Source organism: Pecten maximus, chromosome 6 (genome assembly GCF_902652985.1).
Source record: "Pecten maximus chromosome 6, xPecMax1.1, whole genome shotgun sequence".
Taxonomy (NCBI): Eukaryota; Metazoa; Mollusca; class Bivalvia; order Pectinida; family Pectinidae; genus Pecten; species Pecten maximus.
This window is the reverse complement of record NC_047020.1, coordinates 43,224,422-43,248,820: the sequence shown is the minus strand read 5'-3', so window position 1 is coordinate 43,248,820 and position 24,399 is coordinate 43,224,422. Positions and strand designations below refer to the sequence as shown.

The window sequence follows — 24,399 nt, the reverse complement described above, 5'->3', positions numbered from 1 at the left end:
ATGTCGAGATTGAGTGTCGTCCTGTAGATGTACAGGTGTGAGTGTATGAATATTGGCGGGTATCACTGAAATATATTGGGCGTGTCCTGTATAATATATATGGGGACATGTCACTATAGTTTGGGCCTGTCCTGTATATATATATGGGGACATGTCACTATAGTTTGGGCCTGTCCTGTATATATATATGGGGACATGTCACTATAGTTTGGGCCTGTCCTGTATATATATATGGGGACATGTCACTATAGTTTGGGCCTGTCCTGTATATATATGGGGACATGTCACTATAGTTTGGGCCTGTCCTGTATATATATGGGGATCTGTCCAGTATATATGGGGACATGTCACTATAGTTTGGGCCTGTCCTGTATATATATATGGGGACATGTCACTATAGTTTGGGCCTGTCCTGTATATATATGGGGACATGTCACTATAGTTTGGGCCTGTCCTGTATATATATACGGGGACATGTCACTATAGTTTGGGCCTGTCCTGTATATATATATGGGGACGTGTCACTATAGTTTGGGCCTGTCCTGTATATATATATGGGGACATGTCACTATAGTTTGGGCCTGTCCTGTATATATATATGGGGACATGTCACTATAGTTTGGGCCTGTCCTGTATATATATATAGGGACATGTCACTATAGTTTGGGCCGGTCCTGTATATATATGGGGACATGTCACTATAGTTTGGGCCTGTCCTGTATATATATGGGGACATGTCACTATAGTTTGGGCCTGTCCTGTATATATATGGGGACATGTCACTATAGTTTGGGCCTGTCCTGTATATATATGGGGACATGTCACTATAGTTTGGGCCTGTCCTGTATATATATATGGGGACATGTCACTATAGTTGGGGCCTGTCCTGTATATATATGGGGACATGTCACTATAGTTTGGGCCTGTCCTGTATATATATGGGGACATGTCACTATAGTTTGGGCTTGTCCTGTATATATATGGGGACATGTCACTATAGTTTGGGCCTGTCCTGTATATATATATGGGGACATGTCACTATAGTTGGGGCCTGTCCTGTATATATATGGGGACATGTCACTATAGTTTGGGCCTGTCCTGTATATATATGGGGACATGTCACTATAGTTTGGGCCTGTCCTGTATATATATGGGGACATGTCACTATAGTTTGGGCCTGTCCTGTATATATTTGGGGACATGTCACTATAGTTTGGGCCTGTCCTGTATATATATGGGGACGTGTCCAGTATAGTTTGGGCCTGTCCTGTATATATATGGGGACGTGTCCAGTATAGTTTAGGCCTGTCCTGTATATATATGGGGACATGTCACTATAGTTTGGGCCTGTCCTGTATATATATGGGGACATGTCACTATAGTTTGGGCCTGTCCTGTATATATATGGGGACATGTCACTATAGTTTGGGCCTGTCCTGTATATATATGGGGACATGTCACTATAGTTTGGGCCTGTCCTGTATATATATGGGGGACGTGTCACTATAGTTTGGGCCTGTCCTGTATATATATGGGGACATGTCACTATAGTTTGGGCCTGTCCTGTATATATATGGGGGACGTGTCACTATAGTTTGGGCCTGTCCTGTATATATATGGGGGACGTGTCACTATAGTTTGGGCCTGTCCTGTATATATATATATGGGGGACATGTCACTATAGTTTGGGCCTGTCCTGTATATATATGGGGACATGTCACTATAGTTTGGGCCTGTCCTGTATATATATGGGGACATGTCACTATAGTTTGGGCCTGTCCTGTATATATATATGGGGACATGTCACTATAGTTTGGGGCTGTCCTGTATATATATGGGGACATGTCACTATAGTTTGGGCCTGTCCTGTATATATATGGGGACATGTCACTATAGTTTGGGCCTGTCCTGTATATATATGGGGACATGTCACTATAGTTTGGGCCTGTCCTGTATATATTTATGGGCACATGTCACTATAGTTTGGGCCTGTCCTGTATATATTTATGGGGACATGTCACTATAGTTTGGGCCTGTCCTGTATATATATGGGGACGTGTCACTGTAGTTTGGGCCTGTCCTGTATATATATGGGGACATGTCACTATAGTTTGGGCCTGTCCTGTATATATATGGGGACGTGTCACTATAGTTTGGGCCTGTCCTGTATATATATGGTGACATGTCACTGTAGTTTGGGCCTGTCCTGTATATATATGGGGACATGTCACTATAGTTTGGGCCTGTCCTGTATATATATGGGGACGTGTCACTATAGTTTGGGCCTGTCCTGTATATATATGGGGACATGTCACTGTAGTTTGGGCCTGTCCTGTATATATATACGGGGACATGTCACTATAGTTTGGGCCTGTCCTGTATATATATGGGGACATGTCACTATAGTTTGGGCCTGTCCTGTATATATATGGGGACATGTCACTATAGTTTGGGCCTGTCCTGTATATATATAGGGATCTGTCCAGTATATTTTAGGGCCTGTCCTGTATATATATATATGGGGACATGTCACTATAGTTTGGGCCTGTCCTGTATATATATATGGGGCCATGTCACTATAGTTTGGGTCTGTCCTGTATATATATATATGGGGACATGTCACTATAGTTTGGGCCTGTCCTGTATATATATGGTGACATGTCACTATAGTTTGGGCCTGTCCTGTATATATATAGGGATCTGTCCAGTATATTTTAGGGCCTGTCCTGTATATGTCGGTTGGAGTCTGATACAGAGAGGTGACAGAGAGTTCACTGTTGTCGGTGTCGTCAGTAATTATTTGTTTAGTGACATTCTTTGCTAATGATTTAGCAAACTACTGTGTTCAGTCAGTACTCGTTACTGGTTTATAATAAAATGTATTTGCTGCAACTTTATTTCAATGGCTTGGTTATCTTTCAATATGCATTTCTCAGCTTCACAGCTTGTACTACAGAAGACAGCTGCCTGGTAGTACTATGGTGGTGTAGGTCAATAGTAATCATGTTCCCTAATCAGACAATAAATCAAGTGTAATTTATCAATACAATGATTGACAAGCATACCATCAAATTAGACATAGCTATACATGTCTGTATTTCATTAATACACTGTATGTTGGATCTACCTGTACAGTACATTGACCAAGTTTCTTGTCCAAAAAATATTTACCTATGTAAAAGATAATGAAAATCTTTAAATTGTAATCAAAATACAGTAATTATCATTGATAGGAAAGAAATTTTACACAAATTATTAATATAGCAGCTCGGAGCTGTCTAGCTTCCATCTGGTACAGTTTGGAGTACGTGGAACAAGGGAAGTAACTCTGGCTGGTTAGAATGTTATGGGAGGACTTCAACGAAAAGTGGTAATCAGTCAAGCTCATACACATAGAAACAAACCACTACCGCAAATGCACAAATGTAAGGTACAAGTTAGAATTTATCTTTGGCTTTTGACCTTCATTGCAATAAGATGTTGTCTAGGACCCAATCTCTGTCGCCATACTATCATAGGAAAGTTGGTTGTCTTGTCAAAACCAGAAATTACAATGAACAAAATTAGGACAAAAATGTTGACAAATTGGAGGTATCCCAAACCCAAAATTGTTTAAAAATTCGAACCCAAATGAGTCGACCAGCAACAATCTATAGTGGATACAAGTTTTAAACGAAACAACAATTCGTAAAATAACCTCCTCGTGTTTTATTCAAATGTTGATACTCTGACCACAGTCAAGAAAGAGGAATTAAAAGTACTGTTAACAGTGTCTTCGGAAAACTTAGACATAACCATTGACGAAATTCAACTCCAATCATCCTTTGAACAATATATCGCTTGTGATCTAAAATTTAAAAACCGAGATAATATGTTGATCCTTAATATCTACCGTAGCCCCAACGTATCCAACGACAACTTTCAAAAAATACTAAACCTCATGTTAGAATTCTCTTCAATAAAAGCGAGTCATGTCTTGGTAGTGGGAGACTTTAACTTGCCCGAAATAAATTGGTCAAATTGGACAACAACCACATCAGAGACACACGTATCAACTAGATTTCTATAATGTATCGGGGATACCTTCCTGTATCAACACGTACTACAACCTACGATAGACAAAATCAACACCGTCCTTACTAGATCTCATTTTTACCAACGAGGAAGGAATGGGCGAAGGTATCAATTACCTACCAGGAAATGGCAAGAGCGACCACATTGTAATTAGTTTTACTTTTATCATTGCTTTGGTTTGTTTTTGTTTAAAGTCAGGGTCATTTAAGGACGTGCCAGGTTTTGGAGGTGGAGGAAAGCCGGAGTACCCGGAGAAAAACCACCGGCCTACGGTCAGTACCTGGCAACTGCCCCACGTAGGTTTCGAACTCGCAACCCAGTGGTGGAGGCCTAGTGATAAAGTGTTATCATTGTACGCCAAACGCCAACAACACAGTGTGAAAAAAAGGAACTACTTTAAGGGCAATACGATTATTTACGTGAAGAATTTTTGAGGACAAGTCACCGGATCAGTCTTGGAATGTCTTTCTTGAAACCATTACACTACTAATAGAAGACAAAATAACCGTGAAGAAGACATCTCCAAATAGATCCAGATGAAAGTCTCATCTACATATAGAGGCCCAAAAATCCATTCGAAAAAAAAAGAAAAAAAAATTGGAACAAATATCTTCAATTTAGACGGAAGAGATGTTCCAATTCTTACAAACTAGTTAGGAACATCGCAACCAAAAATATCCGAAATTCTCACTATCAGCACGGAAAAAATTACCAGAAGACATCTAAAACAACAGCAAGCTATTCTAGAAATACGTAAAAGAAAAAACCCGAACAGGTATGTCTGTAACAAACGTGGAAAAAGCTGACGGTACTATCACCAATTCTCACCAAGAAACTGCTGAAGAACTGAACAACTATTTCGGCACGGTATTTAACAAACCAGATAACGATGATTCTCGAACTTCCCAGCGAGACCACATCAGACTGCATTATCCCAGATTGACATCAACAAGGAAAAAAATAGAAAAGCCATAAAAAAAACTTCTATCTCAGGCAAACTGCTTCAATGAATTGTACGTGATGAAATAGTAAAACATATGGACAGTAACAACTTATTCGCAGATCACCAACACGGTTTCAGAACTGGTAAATCATGTACTACTAACCTACACTAGTAGCGATTTAAAGGAATTACCTCTATTTCTCCTATTGGTTGGGCCCCGCTCCTCTAGCCCCTGAGGGGTCAGAATCGTCATTTATGAAAAATTTGTACTTGAAGTATATTGGAACATTGGGCCGAAGCAGTGGACAAAGGAGAAAACGTTGATACTATTTATTTGGATTTCAGCAAAGCGTTTGATTAAGTCCAACACAAACGTTTGCTGAAGAAACTACAAGGCTATGGGATCACCGGGAATGTACTAATGTGGTTACATGACTAAAGCAACGTGTAGTCAAGGGGAAATGTCCCGTCTGGTAGATGTACTTAGTGGTGTGCCCCAAGGTAGTGTACTGGGTCCTTTTCTGTTTTTAATATACATTAATGACCTCCCAGATGTACATTTTTGTAGTCCATCACAGTGTTATGAAACGTTTTGCTGGCGGCTCCAAACTACTTAAGCATTGATGTCATTTTTTTTAGTTTCATCGGAGTATGAAACAAATTTTGTTTGCAAACTGTATGAATCCGATGAAACTAAAAAATAATTGACGTCAACGCTTATAATTAATTTTGGAAAATGATTTTCTAATTTAAAACATGTTTTATGTACAATTTTACTGATTTTATATGGGATTCTTTTTCTCAAATCAATACGCAACGTCAATTGTCGTATTGTAACGTCACGTTTTTCGCGCCATTATTTATTTTTCTTTCATAGAAGAATGAAAAGAATTTTTCGACCAATCACATTTGAGTATTTACCATGAAAACAAAGAAAAATTAAGTATTCAGAAATAACAAAAATACAACAGCATCACCAGAACTACAATCAGACATTAACAACATAGTGCAATGGACCATAGACTGGAAAATGTCCTTAAATACAAAAAAATGTAAGCACCTAAACATTGGACACCAAGTCCAAAACCCCACATACCACTTTCCTCCTAGCAATCAAATTGAGAAAGTAGTAAAAGAAAAGACCTATGGGTCACATTTGACAATCAAGTAAAATTTAGCCAACATATTAGCCAAACAGTCAGTAAAGCAAATAGTATTCTGGGTCTCATTTTAAGAACTTTTCTGTACAAGAACACAACCATGTTTCTATCACTATATAAAAGTCTGATTCGACCAAACTTAGAATACGCAATACAAGTTTGGTCACCTACACTAAGGAAAGGAAAATAGCCATTAAAAATGTCCAACGAAGAGTTACAAAAAGAGTACACCCCATAAAAGATCTGCCATATCACCATAGACTTAAAAAACTTGAGCTACCAACACTAGAATATAGACCCGAACGCAATGATGTCATTGAAGTGTACACAATACTAAACAATATAGACATATTAGATAAAAATATGCTATTCACGTTGGCACAAACAAACACCAGAGGAAATTTAAAACAAGAAATATCTTTAAAAAAAGATAAACGGCATAGTTGCTGGTGTTTATAATATAAAACCGCTGATGAAATAAATGAACGAACTAATGTGTTTCAGCACAGATAACATAATGATATCAGTTTGAATCATTTTGGTGATAATACCATGCGCATAGCCAAGTTATTTTGTATGTGTATGCAGAGAAATGAAATGAGGGGTGAATGAGTACCGTATTATGATATACAGTTAAGTGTTTGGACAATTTAAGTCCGTCATTTAACGATGTCCGAATAGTTACGTTGTCCTGTTTTCTTGAAACGACGAGCCTTGTACAGCATTTCGAATGATAATTTGTGTTGACTTTACCTTATTTTGCACGATTGGAACACGTTTACATAATGTCCGAATATGTGTTCAATAACCATACGTACATAACCATAGTCCATTTGGCAAAGAAACAGGTCTTCGGATTTTTCTTTGTCCCACTTTAACCGACCGATTGATTGCGTTCCCTACCACGTAATGACTAGTTATATCAATTAGTGGGTTTGACTAGAACCATCACCTAAGGACAGCATTCATAGTTTGTGTATAGATAAGCTCATATAGATAACAGAGTTTTTTTTGTGTTTTTGTTGTTGAAAACTGATGTGTACGCAACTGCGTATTTGCGTATAGGCAGCTACGCGCCTGAATGCGGCTGCATTTCAATCAGGAAAATAATTTTATTAATGTGTCATTTGAAAATATGCATCCACTTATTCAGCTGGCATTCATTCTTAACTTTGTTCCGTTTTTAACTGTATATCTGCATTTTGCATTTACCACTATCACATACTTCATCTCGACCAGTAACGCCACCTGTCGCGTCATTTCCGGGGACAAAAGAATATTATACGGCTATGCAGAAAAATTTATGCAAAAAAACCCAGAGCAGAACAACAGTCACACAGAGAATTTTTAGTCGACGAGTGGTGGATTCGTGGAATTTACTCAACAGTTCAGTAGTAGAAGCCCCCACTCCAAATGTGTGTTTTGTTTTTGTTTTTGTTTTTAAATCATCTAAATAGACACTGGCTCAAAGTACCTTTTAAGGTTTACCCAAGTGGGGTTATTTTTAAAGATGCGCCAGAATTAGCTGACATCGGCTAACCAGTGGCGTCTATGAAGAGGTATCAAGTAAATGTATTATTACAATTTATATAGAGATATTTGAAATGGCAAGTTGCGGGTATTCCAGTTGTATGTCTCTATTCAAATCGCCGATACCCGCAACGTAGTGTTCTGCAATGTAGATCTGCTGTAGGCAGCTGTGAATGCCAGAAATTTGACAGATCTAGCCGTTAATCTTCCCGTTTTTTGTTGTTTTGTTTTTACAATTTATCGGAGAAAAATAATATCTGAAAAACAATCCTCAAATTATGGTAGATTCTACATACTAAACTATTTCCCTCAAACCAGCATATATTTTGTGCATGTATCGAGGATACTGAAATGCAGTACAGTAAGTAACATGTGATATCTTGATGGCCGATGACAGCATGGCTAAGGCGGACAGACATGTAGCTCCATTATCCCGGCCTCCCCATTAGCTGTTTCCCGTTTAGACGGATTTACAACCGCTATTATGGCATAATTATAATGTTCGGCCATTCATTTGACAATTTGCCGGTTCGTTTTGTTACTGTCTACTATGCGATTTATCTCCCTTGATAAAATGACGTCCGGTCCGTGACGTCATTCGATATTATTTGTGACGTCACTTTCCTGGAGACCTTCAACGACGAGATAAACAGTGAAAATGGCGTCCGGAATACCTTAAAAACACCCGAAATAATGGACAGAAACAAAACTGGACTTCCAATATGATAGAGAGACTCAGGCGGAAGAGTTCTAGTGCGGGAAAAGGAGAAAGCGAAGCTAGAAAGAAATGGGGGAAAGCCATCACGACAGTAGGTAGTCATGCTTAGGCTGATCTGGGTTTGCCCCCGTGTTGTTGCAAATTTATCTGAACAGATGTGCACAGAAATATAATAAAGTTACTATATCAAAACTATAATATTCGTCCTCTTGACAAATACTTCGTCGATTTTTTTACCGGTATCTTCAATAAAAAAAAGAATTTCTTTGAATCAACTTACAATCTAATTACATACCCCATGCGTTCATTATTCTGTTGATGAGTAGACATTTTTATTGGTAAAACCAGAGTTAGTTTTTTTCGAAAATAAGGTGTCAACATAAGTACCAATAAAAAAAATCATGCAGCAATATTTTATCTGTCACTGATCAGCTTATTTTGTTAATTTTAAAGTGACATTTAGGATTTCTCTGTTGCAGGTACGCCGCGGATCCTCTGCAGTGAGTAGAGCTATATACAGGTTTCGTATCTAGTGCTGAATTCGGGGTAAAATGATGTCAATGTAAGCGATGGTTAATAAAATGCCAGTGGTATTTACCTCAATAAGCTAGGCCTATCGCACCCTCGGCAACAAAAGACACCAACATGCATGTCGCGTTCTTTTTAATTTAACCGAATCCAGAAAATGATATCTGGCATTGTAACTTAATGTAAGCAAAAGTTTGCTACAATTTTCTTATACATATACATGTATATATGCTAACAGTACTAAGAACTCCCTCGTAATGGCAGGCTGGTAGAAATTGGCAAATCCATGCCTGCTAAACTATAATATGATAAACTCCCGCGCCCCCTCGGGTCGGGGATGTTCCTCTGGCCATGGGCGTATATAGGACCCTTTTCATGCCTGAACGTTCGATATCGAGCGGGGTTTTTTTTTTTATTGAAATTCGCATTCCAAGTAATTAGGATGATTTGATAAGCTACATGATAACAGAGACTTATATACTAAAGTATATAGATATCTGATGATAATCAATCTGACAGTCAAATACGAAAAGTAGCGTGCGGCATCGAATGTGCACGTGCCCGGCCATACAGTGTACATGTATGAATAGAATTAGAACGGATCAACCAATGCGTATGTATGACGATAAATAAATGAAAAAAAAAACAAATAAAAAAAACAAAACAACAACAACAAAACCGCCACAAACGTTTGTGTCCGTTGTGTGTACATGAGGACGTGTTGCCCTATGTCCGTTGTGTGTACATGAGGACGTGTTGCCCTATGTCCGTTGTGTGTACATGAGGACGTGTTGCCCTGTGTCCGTTGTGTGTACATGATGACGTGTTACCCTATGTCCGTTGTGTGTACATGAGGACGTGTCGCCCTGTGTCCGTTGTGTGTACATGAGGACGTGTCACCCTATGTCCGTTGTGTGTACATGAGGACGTGTCGCCCTGTGTCCGTTGTGTGTACATGAGGACGTGTCGCCCTGTGTCCGTTGTGTGTACATGAGGACGTGTCACCCTGTGTCCGTTGTGTGTACATGAGGACGTGTCACGCTGTGTCCGTTGTGTGTATATGAGGACGTGTTACCCTATGTCCGTTGTGTGTACATGATGTAGGTGTCACCCTATGTCCGTTGTGTGTACATGATGACGTGTCACCCTATGTCCGTTGTGTGTACATGATGACGTGTCACCCTATGTCCGTTGTGTGTAGATGAGGACGTGTCACCCTATGTCCGTTGTGTGTACATGAGGACGTGTTACCCTGTGTCCGTTGTGTGTACATGAGGACGTGTTGCCCTGTGTCCGTTGTGTGTACATGAGGACGTGTCACCCTGTGTCCGTTGTGTGTATATGAGGACGTGTCACCCTGTGTCCGTTGTGTGTACATGAGGACGTGTCACGCTGTGTCCGTTGTGTGTACATGAGGACGTGTCACGCTGTGTCCGTTGTGTGTACATGAGGACGTGTCACCCTATGTCCGTTGTGTGTACATGAGGACGTGTCACGCTGTGTCCGTTGTGTGTACATGAGGACGTGTCACGCTGTGTCCGTTGTGTGTACATGAGGACGTGTTACCCTATGTCCGTTGTGTGTACATGAGGACGTGTTGCCCTGTGTCCGTTGTGTGTACATGAGGACGTGTCACCCTGTGTCCGTTGTGTGTATATGAGGACGTGTCACCCTGTGTCCGTTGTGTGTACATGAGGACGTGTTACCCTATGTCCGTTGTGTGTACATGAGGACGTGTTACCCTATGTCCGTTGTGTGTACATGAGGACGTGTTACCCTATGTCCGTTGTGTGTACATGAGGACGTGTTACCCTATGTCCGTTGTGTGTACATGAGGACGTGTTACCCTATGTCCGTTGTGTGTACATGAGGACGTGTCACGCTGTGTCCGTTGTGTGTACATGAGGACGTGTTACCCTATGTCCGTTGTGTGTACATGAGGACGTGTTACCCTATGTTCGTTGTGTGTACATGAGGACGTGTCACGCTGTGTCCGTTGTGTGTACATGAGGACGTGTTACCCTGTGTCCGTTGTGTGTACATGAGGACGTGTCACGCTGTGTCCGTTGTGTGTACATGAGGACGTGTTGCCCTATGTCCGTTGTGTGTACATGAGTACGTGTTACCCTATGTCCGTTGTGTGTACATGAGGACGTGTTACCCTATGTCCGTTGTGTGTACATGAGGACGTGTTACCCTGTGTCCGTTGTGTGTACATGAGGACGTGTCACCCTATGTCCGTTGTGTGTACATGAGGACGTGTCACCCTGTGCCGTTGTGTGCTCATGAGGACGTGTCACCCTATGTCCGTTGTGTGTACATGAGGACGTGTCACCCTATGTCCGTTGTGTGTACATGAGGACGTGTCACCCTATGTCCGTTGTGTGCTCATGAGGACGTGTCACCCTATGTCCGTTGTGTGTACATGAGGACGTGTCACCCTATGTCCGTTGTGTGTACATGAGGACGTGTCACCCTATGTCCGTTGTGTGTACATGAGGACGTGTCACCCTGTGCCGTTGTGTGCTCATGAGGACGTGTCACCCTATGTCCGTTGTGTGTACATGAGGACGTGTTACCCTATGTCCGTTGTGTGTACATGAGGACGTGTCACCCTATGTCCGTTGTGTGTACATGCGTACGTGTCACCATGTGTCCGTTGTGTGTACATGAGTACGTGTCACCATGTGTCCGTTGTGTGTACATGATGACGTGTTGTCCTATATCAGTTGTGTATGGTGACTCGTTAGGGAAAAATATAAAATCTCGCGGGACAGCTAAAATTCGACGGCGAGAATGCAAAAACGCGACGGCGAAAACGCGAGATAAACTCGCACCTCGCTTTCGCGTTTTCGCATTCTCGCGTTTTCGACCTAAGTTCGAAAACGCGAGAACGCGAGATTAGGCCTTAACGGCCGTCCTCGCACTCTCGCTCCCTCGCGTAAAAGACATTATACATCACTAGCTAGTGGCTACTGCATATTTTAGGCCTACTTACCTCATACTTCCTTTATAAATTGCAGCTTTGTTTGCATCTTCAAATTTGTGTAATAATTGAAGAACAAATCCATCGATATATTATCCCTGGTATCTATATTTTCATAAAATTAAACACATAATATCATTCCTTGAATGTACTGTAGATGGTATTCTTAGACAACATTTAATATTGTTAGCTTATTACTTCAGATCATTGAGGCTCATCTTTTAAATCGAAGGTAGCATATATAACAGTTAGGCCTATGTATGTGTCAGTGTATCAGACCTATTAAACTTTTTTTTTTCTAGATTTCGATCCCAACCACCTCCATCACCAACCGACATACACACAACAAGCCTGTCATGATGAGGTTCTATCTATATCCGGACTTCGCGTTATGTCGAAAACTCTAGAATGCGAAAAATCGATGGCGAGGGAGCGAGATTAATCTCGCATTTTCGCCGTCGCGTTTTTGCATTCTCGCTGTCCGAGTTTTCGCTCTTTCGCATTCTCGCGTTCTCGCTCCCTCGCCGTCGCGTTTTCGCATTCCCGCGTTTTCGACCTAAGGTCGAGAGAGCGAGAATGCGAGATTTGATACTTGGCCCTAACGATCCACTATAGTTGTGTGTAAATGAGGACATGTTGCCCTGTGGGTGTTGTGTGACATGAGGACGTGCTGTCCTATGTCAGTTGTGTGACATGAGGACGTGTTGTACTATTTCCGTTGTGTGCACATGAGGACGTGTTACCCTATGTCCGTTGTGTAGATAGAGTAGAAATTTGTAGTACTACGGCTATTAATTTGATCATACATGCTAGATTGGTTTTAAAATCGGATAACACATGATAGAGTAATGAATTAATGGGACTCGTTTTGTTTTGTAACTTTAGCTCCGCCGGGAGAGTACTGCTGTCGCCGACCCGTTTCTGGAGAGATTCACCGTCACAGGACGAGCATCTTTAGATGACTTCACTGAATACTACTTCACAGATCTATTTACAACAGCGTAAGTATATTGTAGATTGGTCACCCAACTGAGAATATTGACGCATATCGCTCCGCGCACGCGCCAAAATTGGTGACACTATATAATGAAATCCCCTATCACGTGAATGTTGTATTATTCGGCGAACCAGATTGCGACGTTATGAAATATAAGCAATAATAATGTTTGTGGTATTATTATTATTTAACATTTGATCTTGAGGTCAAGGTCATAGTGACCTAGTTTTTGTTTTCTGCAAACCGTCCATGGGTGATACCTGCGTGTTTATTATCAATGAAGAACGGGCGGAAACAGAATGGGAAAGACTTGAGACTGTAATTGGAAGAGAAGACATTTAATTATGACGTCACTAATTGGCAGTTCATATTACAACGTCACAATAGAGACAATAACAGTAGAATTAGTATGAATGGAAGAGTAACATGGGAAATGTAAAAGTCAACAATATCGAAAAAGTGATTATATTAGAAAACATTACCTCTTAATTTAATCCTCACATTCTACCTAGCTCAAATTTAAAAAAAATCATACATTCGTTTCATCACGTCTCGTGAAATTTATGTAAGATATTAGATGATTTGATCGGTAAACTATTTTTTGTAGATTCTGGAGGGATTTGGTCATCAACCCGGCGAATCCCTCTTACTACTGGCTCTCCTTACTGGTGACGTCAGCTATCCTCTACAACTTTATCTTCGTCATCCTGAGGGGCGTCTTCTTCGAAATCAACGGTACCGATATGATGGCCGTGTGGATGCCAATCGATTATTTTTCTGATTTTCTGTACATGCTGGACATGTTTTTCATGAGTCGAATAGGTAAGTATGTCAGAGATACAGATGATAGTTTTCCATTCATAGGTAATTACGTTATAAAAATGACCTGGCATGCATGACGTCATAATTGCATGACGTCATAAGGAAAATACGACAGTTGACATACTATATGTTATACCATACAGTGTGAATTTGTTACCGGCATCAACATTTCAATGCAAATTATTAATGGTTTATAAATAATACGCATGCGCACATGACGTATTCACTCATTGAGTAAGTTGGATTGAAGTCTGTCCTGTTTCTATTATCAATCTTTGTCATTCTCAGGGTTCTTGGAACAAGGTATACTTGTGAGGGATGTCAAAAGTTTGTCGAAGAAATATCTCCGATCCAGTTTGTTTGTGCTAGACTTATTAGCCATTTTGCCTCTCGAGTTTTTCTACATAATAACAGGTTATAACGCATTGTTACGACTGAACAGAATTCTAAAGTTATGGAGGATGAGGGATTTCTTCAGACTGGCTGAAACCCACACCAACTCGCCGAACATGTTTCGCGTGGCTAACCTCATTCTAATGATCATTGTTATCATTCATTGGAACGCTTGTTGCTATTTCGCGATAAGTCGCTATTTCGGGTTCGGAACGGATGAGTGGGTTTTCCCCGATACCAGCGTCGGAGACCAGGGCACGTTTTTAAAGCAGTATGTGTACAGTTTCTACTGGTCAGTGTTGACCTTGACCACTATAGGCGATACCCCTGTACCCGAAAGGACAGCCTCCTACATGTATTGTATCGCGTGCAGTCTTGCTGGTGTGTTGATTTTCGCTACCATTTTCGGAAATGTTGGTGCCATGATCAACGAGATGAACGCCCAGAGGACGAACTTCCAGCATAAAGTTGATGCAGTGAAACGCTACATGGAAATCCGAAAAGTCGGCGGTGAGCTACAGGAACGAGTTGTTAAATGGTTCGACTACACCTGGAACAATAAACAGTCCGTGGATGATAGGCAGGCACTGGAATTTCTCCCGGAAAAACTCAGAGCTGAAATATCTATACACGTGCATCTAGAGACACTCCGCAGGGTTGCAATTTTCAAAGATTGTGAGCCAGGATTACTTGTAGAACTGGTACTGAAGCTGCGACTTCAGGTGTTTAGTCCCGGCGACTACATCTGTCGTAAAGGCGATATTGGTAAAGAAATGTACATAGTTAAACGTGGCAAATTGCAAGTTGTTTCGGTTGATGGAAAAACCGTGTTTGTGACTCTAAGCGATGGTGCCGTATTCGGCGAAGTTAGTATTTTAAACTTAGCCGGAAACAAAACCGGAAATAGACGAACTGCTGGTGTCAGAAGTATGGGTTATTCAGACTTGTTCTGTCTTTCTAAGAACGATCTTTGGGAAGCTCTCCAAGAGTATCCCGAAGCTAAGCAATTGCTAAGTGAACTAGGAAAGCAAATCCTGAGAAAAGATAATCTTCTGGACGAAGAGGCGGCAAGAAGGGAAGAAAGACGTCGTCAAAACCTTGACAAGAAGATAGAACTTATTGCTGACTCTCTTGACGATCTGAAAATGGAAATCGGCAACCTCATTGAGCGGATTAACAAAAAAACACGAGACAAGGCTAAGACAGAGGAAACGGTTGTCAAAGCGTTTAAATCAACGGAAAATGAACAGAACAGATCTGATTTGCCACAAAAGGAACAAACAAGCCCCGAGAAAAAGGAAACGAAACCTTCTTCAGCGGGAAAGAAAGAAACGAAACCTTCGTCAGCGGGAAAGAAAGAAACGAAACCTTCTTCAGCGGAGGAGAAAGAAACGGAACAATGACCAAACAAAAGGAAAGAAACCACTCCGGTTGACAAAAAGTCAAAGTAAATCTGTATTTGCAGAAAACATTTGTTAATTTTGGTGAAAATTCTACAAACGACTTCACATTTCGGAAAAGTAATATATTTGTAAATAGAGGTTTGGCTGATATAGGTGGGTGGGGTGTACTCTGGACCTAAATAAGAAATTGTCACTGTCGTGAATAACAGATATCGAAACACACCATTCCATATGTTAATTAGGTATTTATATTAACGATCGATTTATAATTAAGTTGTACAGTAGGTGTGACAGGATATGTAAATTAGTTTATTGTTGTTTACACCTTCTCTTTGCCGCCATCATGTAAATAATTCCGAACATGATTATATGCATTGCTAAATGTTATGTTTAAGTTATTTGTATGAGAATGTTAATTGAAATGTATGCTGTGCTAATACAATGCAATTATGTACAACATGTTGATATGTTTAAGTTATTTGTATGAAAAAATGTTAATTGTAATGTATGCTGTGCCGATACAATACAACAAAATACAATGTTATATTATCTTATACCGTTGCATTAATCTCATTCCACGCAGTTCTGTGATACAATTAAAACACAAATTATCCCTAGAATTTTCCATTGTCTTCATTGTGTGCAGACCTTACAGACGAAACAGTTCGTATACAATCTTAAAGTACGCAGATAACTTTTAATGATAATTTGTAACGTGCACCGCGGTACAACGGAGCGGTCACCCATCCAATAGCTGACCACGCTCGACGTTGCTTAACTTCGGTACACAGACAAGACACTCAACCGCACAGCCACAAAAGCTAACTACATTTACTTCCATGAACCATCACAAAAAAAACTCCTGAAATAATTAAAATTCTGCAATTTTTTTTCTCCAAATATCGGGCAGGATTAGCATCTTTCGTATTTTACCTCAGATGTAGTGCACATATTACTCTTTGTCTCCGAAGTAATTCAAAACTTAATCATTGTAGAACGGAAACCGTATTTCTGTGATTCATCTGCATTAGCAGTATCGTTCAGATCCGGCTAGTAACCTCAGTTATCCAATGACGCCTCGGTTTTTCTTTGATCTTTTGTTGGCGTTATATTGCATACTATGTGATATTTCAAATATCACATGTGATATCTGAAATATCACATGGCATTTCTGATTGGTCCATGCCTCAGTCTTGAGGCGGGGCCAATTTCAAATGTGGGCGTGACAAATGAACAAAGACAGGAAAACATTTTAAACAAAATTTAATGAAATACGAGTGCCGTTTAGAAATGTTCTTTGTTGTCTTCTTTCTTCACCTTGTATGCATACAGCCGTGCTGCGATGTTCCGTCCTGTCCATATTGAGTTGTTCATCAAAACCTGACGAAACAGAATATATAAAACCCTTTTGAGTATATTTTAACAGATCAGTAAAAAAAACGCATTCATGATTACATATAAAATTTCAGTCATTTAAAAAAAATGGTTATACAGATTACGCCAAATGTAACCATACATTTTCGTTGCACAAAAATCTTATCATAAACAAAATAGTGATGAAAATGATAACAGGACGAGTGGATAAAAATACCGATTAACCGATTCATCGATGTATTTAAACAATTTCATGGACTTTGAAAGATTCGTGACATCGTGAACGTCAAAATTTACGAAAAATATTTCATTTCACAATTTGTTCAAACAATATGATTTTAGACTTACCTGCTTGGTAAAGGGAAGTAGCGCAGGTCCTCTTTCCGGAGCAGTTACCGTTTGTGTATTTTCCCTCGAATCCTGCAGTCTTTCACATGTTTTTCACATTACCATTCAGTTTATTTACGACAATTGGTTACGTTAATTCCTTGGTATCAAATAATCCAATGTCAGTAGCTACAGTGTCACTATCTTCCAGTTCATACTCATACTTGGTCGGTAAACACATCGACATCAATTATCAGTTCATGATCCGCCATGGTTGACAGTCTCACTAGAAATGAATGGACTACTGTGACAGAATGAAACGTGTCAGAAATTGGCGGGAAACATATCACAGTGACAGGTTTTGATCAATTTTATAGCTCCACCCCTAGGCACGTGGGTGACAAAACCTCGACTGTCATTGGATAAAACAGATACAAAATGGGTACTCATGACGTATCGCATATATCACACTCGTGCTACGCACTCGTGTGATATATCCGATACATCACTCGTACCCATTATGTATCTATTACGTAAAGATCCTAGCCAGAGTTTCCTCTGGCCCTGACACCATGTCTGGTGTAGGGCCATGGTGTCAGGGCCAGAGGAAACTCGGGCTAGTAAAGATGCGAGGTTCGTGGTTCAACACTCCCTACCCGTGTCGGGTTGGGTTTCTCTGGAAGCTGAGAAGCATGCCGGTCTGTGCTGCTGTGGTTGTGACTTGGACAAGAAACTTTACCGCAATTGCTCTGGATAACAAGCAACTGGGCCCCCGTAGGTTGTTCAGTGAGGTAGTCACAAACTACAACAAGGATATCCTATCTCAAAATGACTCTGACTGATTACGGGCAACCAAACAAATAACCAGCAAACAAGATTCCATTTTGTGAGTAATCATAAGGATTAAAGAAGAACATGTGCCCCCCCCCCCCCCCCCCCCCCCCCCCCCGAAAAAAAATGATAGCATTTATTTGTTTTTAATATTTTATTTACTCCCAGCATGCAAAAGAGCATCAATAACATCTCCCTTTTTTCTCAGTGCCAGAATAGCCTCGTTTCTGTCCACGTGGAGCTGTGCCATCATGATGTCAATATCTCTTTTGTCCAGGCCGTCCTCGCTTTCGGCGCGCTCCCCAATCACCTGGAACAATGCCTTGGGGCGTACAGCTGACCGGATATTTTCTGACGTCATCACCTTGCCCTTGTGTATGACCTTGAGTTTGTTAAGAGGGACTTTCACCTCACTTGCTATCACTTTTAGTATTTCCTCTCCGGACCATGTCTTTTGAATCACGATTGTCTGTTTGTCTCTGTTGCCCTTGACAACGATCTTGTCGTGGGGTTGGCTAATATCGGCGGTGGGCGTGTCCCCCATATAAATGTTGTCGTTCAGGTACATTCTAGAACCAGATCCGCCATTGTCTGCCGTAGAATCTACTGGGGCATCTGTTTGTCTCTGTTCCAACTTTTTCTCTTTAGTCAAAGCTTTACCGAAGTCTACTGTAGGGCGATAACCCGGTTTGGTAGAAGAGGTCATTTCACTCTCTGAAAAAAAGAAAGAAAAAGAGGTCAATTTCTCTATATAAAGACAATTAAAGACTGTGAAGAGAAGATTAACGGTCTTGCACAATAACAACAGACTGATGTAGATAATTACATTTACATCTTTCCCTTATTCAGCTTAGTTAACTGTCTTCGAATAACTCCTAACGCGCTATATAGAATATGTCTGTATCCCATTGCGTTCATACCGCCGTAAACGCAATAAAAACACTGTTCAATCCCTATGTTCATTCTTGTCGAATATAAAAAAGAGAATATACCCACATCAAAACGAACCTGTAATTCTTAATCAAAATCTCGAAGACTGAAAAAAAATCGAACAAAAGATAAAGACTTGCATGTTGCCCGAGTTTCCTCTGGCCCTGGCACAATGTCTGGTGTAGGGCCAAAGCGCACTACTATATATGAAAACTTGGTCAGGATATAACACTGATATGGGACTAAATTAGTGTTTTGGGGTGAATAAATATCTCGTCTATCCATATATGTAAGGTAGGTGTTATGTCACATCCGATTTTATTGTATTTGCACCAAAATCTTAGCGACACCAAACGGTGTTGGAGAATTCCACGTTTTGATATAGTAGTGCGCTCTGGCCATACACCAGACATAGTGTCAGGGCCAGAGGAAACTCGGGCTAACTTGCATGGAGACCCTTGAAATAGTACCGGGAGATTTATACCATAGGGGTAAGACTGCTCCACCCACGAAACCCTCCAAGAAATCTAGGTCATATTCGGTTTAAATCATATTCTTAAATTCAAAATTTAAATATATATATCGCATTCAAAATTGAATTACCTTCGGTTTTGAAATTTAGAACAAGATAAAGAACAAAATACCTGTGGAAAAAAATCATGAAAACTAACAATGCGTTCATCCGATGACGTCAAGACACGTGATATATGACGTCAAAAATATCGACAACACTAAAATCTCAACAACTGTGTGGATATCATAAGGTGATATAATTTACAAAGAAAGAAATGGTCTGACACATTTTAATGAACTTAATTAATTACCGTCCGTGAAGATCGTTCCATCATGTCTATATTGTGCTTGTTTGTCAGAAGACTCGTCCTCTGATGGGAGATCTGACTTCTTTGTCTCTCCCTCCGTCTGTCTGACACAACTGTACTTGTGCGTCACCCAATCTCTCAACTGACACGACCTGGAACTGAATATTTGACAAATAACTGTAAGAAGTCTATGCTGGCTCTCAGCTTGACTGGCTGAGAGCCAGACTGACAGAGAGCTAGACTGACTGAGAGCTAGACTGGCTGAGAGCTAGACTGGCTGAGAGCTAGACTGACTGAGAGCTAGACTGGCTGAGAGCTAGACTGACTGAGAGCTAGACTGGCTGAGAGCTAGACTGACTGAGAGCTAGACTGGCTGAGAGCTAGACTGACTGAGAGCTAGACTGGCTGAGAGCTAGACTGGCTGAGAGCTAGACTGATTGAGAGCTAGACTGGCTGAGAGCTAGACTGACTGAGAGCTAGACTTGCTCTCAGCTATAGAACGCCTTGCGTTAAAAGGGTTCACATAGGCACATATATGTGTTCATTTGAGAGTCTCAGTCTGAACACATCAGACCTGTAGAAACGCCAGAGATGTTTCAAATCCTGTGAATCGTATGGATATGCAATATATTTCTGACTGAACAAGGCCAGAATTGGACCGTTTTGTGGTACCGTTTTTATTTCACACGTTCAATTGCTCTTGATGTAACTAAATTGTTCACCAGTAGTAATTCGTATTTTAAGTTGTTGGTTTTTCTCTCTCTCTCTCTCTCTCTCTTTGTTTTTTGTTTGTATCAAATTCTTCCAGGAAGTCCATCTTAACCATCACCTCTGTCATGTCAATCAACTTCCTTGGAGGTCGGATCGGATCACAGTATCCTAACTTTCACACATAAAGTACACTAGACTAGACCTAACACTATTTTAGAGATTACAAGATACAGCAAAGTTTTAGTAACTCTGAAACACGTGTTAAATGATATCTTGGAAATGTTCTCTTCAGCTAATTGGCCCTTTAGTTATTTTCCGGCATAGCCGTAAAATATTCTTTTGGCCCCGGATATGACGCGCCAGGTGGCGGTACTGGTCAAGATGAAGTATGTTATTGGTCAATGTAGCGTTAAATGCAGATATGCAGTTAAAACGAAAGTTAAGATCGAATGCAAGCTGAATAATTAAGTGAATGTATCTTTTCAAATGACACATTAATAGAATTTTATTCCTGATTCAAATGCAGTCTTATTATCACCAAATATGATTCAAACTGATATAATTTTGTTATCCGTACTGAAACACATTAGTTCGTTAATTTATTTCACCAGCAGTTTTACGTTAACACCACCAGCATTAAAATTATGCTGTTTATCTTTTTAAAAGATATTCCTTGTTTGAATTTGAAAACGAAAAAAACCAGATGAATTTGCAATGAGGAGTGGGTGCAAAGTACATGTTTTCACTCAGGGACTTAGCACGGCTTTCCAACCAACGGTCCATAAAATATATTATTTGGACCCTGGATTGGCATTTGTGCCAAGTCCCTATGCTTTGGGGGGAACCTACATGTAGCCCCAGAAACACAGCACCGTGATTTTGCCCCTAAATTAAGAAAAAAGCATCGTCGGATATCAACGGTCGAATACACTACGGTACGCTCCACAAAACAAAACAAAAACAAAATTGAATTGTACACTTAATCCGTCAAAACAGGTGACGTTCAAAAATAATCGGTGATCTACACACATACATACCAGTAAAACACGCGCCGACACCTCGTGCATCTCTTCATCACACGTTCCAGCCTACCACACACTTTACATGTCGGCTCGGACTCCATGGTAATAGCGAATGATAAATAAATGTAAAATTGTGCTACAGGCGGTCCATCGTAGCAACCTTTGTTTGTACCGTTAGAGTGATCTCCCTTTATACAGAATTCACTACCGCTTTCAGAAAAAAATGCCCTATTGTGTTGGATGCCCGTTCATTAAAAAGAAATACAAGCAAAATAAATACATAAAGTAATGTAGTAATATTCAATGACTTGTGTAGGTACCTAGTTCTGTAAATGTTTAGAGTTAGCTCCTAAATGTCTATGTATGTTTGTATTTTTTTTTCTTTGTTATTCAAAATTCTTGCATTTAGGAATTACATAATAAAGTTTTATCTTACATATTCTTCCTCACAACTTTCATCCAGATACATTACAAAATATTTGAATACATAAGGATTCATTGTAGTAATTTTTGGTTATAAAGTATGTACATATTGATTTAATTAAATTTACAGTGTATTTTCTCAAATATTTTTGAGGCTTACTAATCTTGAACCTTAATGCTTTTTGAAATGATATACATGGTCTATGTGTCAAATGTGTTTTTCAATGCGTCCCATACATAGCAAAATGTCTTTGAAGTTTTAAGCATAAACACAATATTTTTAGTGGAATTCATGATGTTATTAATTACGCATATTTTGCTTTCCCCACAGTTTTCAAATTTTCCTTTGTTTCTCGATTTCCAGATATGCCATTTTGTAACAAAGATGATAGTATTCAAACTTAAAGACGAACTAAAATCTAAGTTTGTAAAATTCAATCTTTTCCATCAAATTTTAAGTCCGAATCTTCATCAGTGTCAATAGAATTTAAATAAAGAGAACGTCAGTTTTTTTAGGATTAAAAGAAACTAACCAACGTTTAGCCCACTGATTTAAAGATTCAATGTCCTTGTTGAGAGCAGTTTCTATGTCGTGGCATGAAAGTGCAGAAAAAAGTAAAGATGAATCATCTACAAATAATTAAGAACATTAATATATATCAAGAAGAGAAGCGGCCCGGGTATAGAACCTTGTGGTACACCAGCATCAATTTCACCTAGTTCCGAATAAGAATTTCCAACTAAAGCATTTTGTTTGCGCTTATGTAGATAATCATTGAACCAATTTAGTAATTCGCCTGAAATTCCGTATGTTTCTAACTTTGCTATTAGGCCCCTGTGCCAAACACGATCAATATCGTAAATGCAGAATTGAGTCAAAATTAAACAGCTGAGAAATCAATAAGCCTCTTCCATTTTTTCCATTCATTTTCAAATGTCAATTTTTCCTGGTGTCCTTTACTGGTTGCAATATATTTTTGCAAAGTATAAAACTCTTTAATAGAATAAATAAGTGACTTTAAGCTTAGCATTCTATGTTGACATCTGGTTATATATATATATATCATTTTATGATAATTAAAATCTCATTGTCACGACTGTTACCAGCAATACTTTCATTGTCAACAGACATTCCAAAAAGAAAACTTATTTTATTGAATGAAAAAGGAATGAGAAGAGCCTCTAAAACAAATTCTAAACTTTCTAAAACAACTTTTGGACTTCAGAGTATTCCCACATAATATGGACAATAGTTTCTCTCTCTAAATTACAAAAAGAGCAGTGTGGATTATTTGATAGTCCTACTTTTAGCATGAAGGAATTTGTTGTAAGGATATGTTGTACTATTCTGTACTGAAACCATTGTAATTTGGTATTTCTAGTTGCTAAAAAAAGAATTTCGATAAACTGTTCTCCAATAAAGATAATTTAATTCTTATAATTCTTCCCATCTTTTTCTACCTGCTGGAATCGCACATTTCTTAACCGTAATATTATATAAATCCTTGGCCTCTTTCCTTTTTATTCAAGAATATTCAATGTTATATGGGATACTTGGAAGAGATGGTTGGCTAATATCAAAATCATATTTGGTAATTTAAATGGCGATTTAGATGATGGTGATTCAGATGATGATTCAGATGATGATTTAGATGATGATGATGATTGAGATGATGATGATTTAGATGATGATGATGATTTCGATGATGATGATTTAGATGATGATGATTTAGATGATGATGATTTAGATGATGATTTAGATGATTTAGATGATGATGATGATGATTTAGATGATTTAGATGATGATGATGATGATGATGATGATGATGATGATGATGATGACCTTCATTATGTACATTGTAGGCTTAACCTAAAGGACATGGTACAGATAAAATTCTACCTACAAACCAATTTGATCATAGCTGAGTGCTATTATGTTACGGTAACCTAAAAAAATCAATCCGTATTTCATGAAATTCAAAACGCCACGGAAGCTTGCGATATGGCCTTCTTATTGTATCATAGCTATCTTACAAAATCTAAAAATTACCGCCTCTTAGAAAATATTCTGAAATACCGGTATTTAAAGTATCCAAGATTATTAGATTTTGTTCAGTGTTTATTTTCAATATCGTGAGGGGCGAATGGCAAATCCGTCCTTACACAATATTAAATGATATCAATATTGTCAGTACAGATACAATGATAAAATCTGTATAACAATATTCGAGTGTTTTCAATGAATCTCATATCGGTATCGAGGGACTGAGGGCCATGATACATGATCATAAGGGAGAAATCACAGGGGGTTGGCATGAATTCCCCACCCACATATATATATATATATATTATTATTGTAGTAAATCTGGACCGTGCCAAGTCCCTGTTGGAGAAATGTATCAGCAT

The 24,399-nt window shown here is 39.4% G+C and overlaps 2 protein-coding genes and 2 long non-coding RNA genes across 4 annotated transcripts; 1 reads left to right on the top strand and 3 right to left on the bottom strand.

The window, feature by feature from the left end:
• Window positions 1-94: 94 nt before the first annotated feature.
• LOC117329851 lies at window positions 95-1,954 on the bottom strand. The gene is made up of 2 exons (XR_004533272.1): window positions 519-1,954; window positions 95-323 (listed from the first exon to the last, which is right to left on the bottom strand). It is a non-coding gene; the product is annotated as an uncharacterized LOC117329851 (long non-coding RNA).
• A 6,384-nt stretch (window positions 1,955-8,338) lies between these two features.
• Window positions 8,339-16,139, top strand: LOC117329850 (cyclic nucleotide-gated channel rod photoreceptor subunit alpha-like). Its single transcript, XM_033888028.1, has 5 exons — window positions 8,339-8,516; window positions 8,905-8,925; window positions 12,825-12,940; window positions 13,544-13,758; window positions 14,047-16,139. The coding sequence occupies exons 1-5, from the start codon at window positions 8,430-8,432 to the stop codon at window positions 15,552-15,554; spliced, it is 1,947 nt and encodes a 648-aa protein (XP_033743919.1). The 5' UTR covers window positions 8,339-8,429; the 3' UTR covers window positions 15,555-16,139.
• A 661-nt stretch (window positions 16,140-16,800) lies between these two features.
• On the bottom strand, window positions 16,801-17,525 carry LOC117329849. The gene is made up of 2 exons (XR_004533271.1): window positions 17,277-17,525; window positions 16,801-16,934 (listed from the first exon to the last, which is right to left on the bottom strand). It is a non-coding gene; the product is annotated as an uncharacterized LOC117329849 (long non-coding RNA).
• Window positions 17,526-18,231: 706 nt separating this feature from the next.
• LOC117329848 lies at window positions 18,232-21,753 on the bottom strand. The gene is made up of 3 exons (XM_033888027.1): window positions 21,586-21,753; window positions 19,841-19,995; window positions 18,232-18,800 (listed from the first exon to the last, which is right to left on the bottom strand). Exons 1-3 carry the CDS (start codon window positions 21,669-21,671, stop codon window positions 18,241-18,243), a joined length of 801 nt encoding a protein of 266 aa, XP_033743918.1. The 5' UTR covers window positions 21,672-21,753; the 3' UTR covers window positions 18,232-18,240.
• Window positions 21,754-24,399: the final 2,646 nt, after the last annotated feature.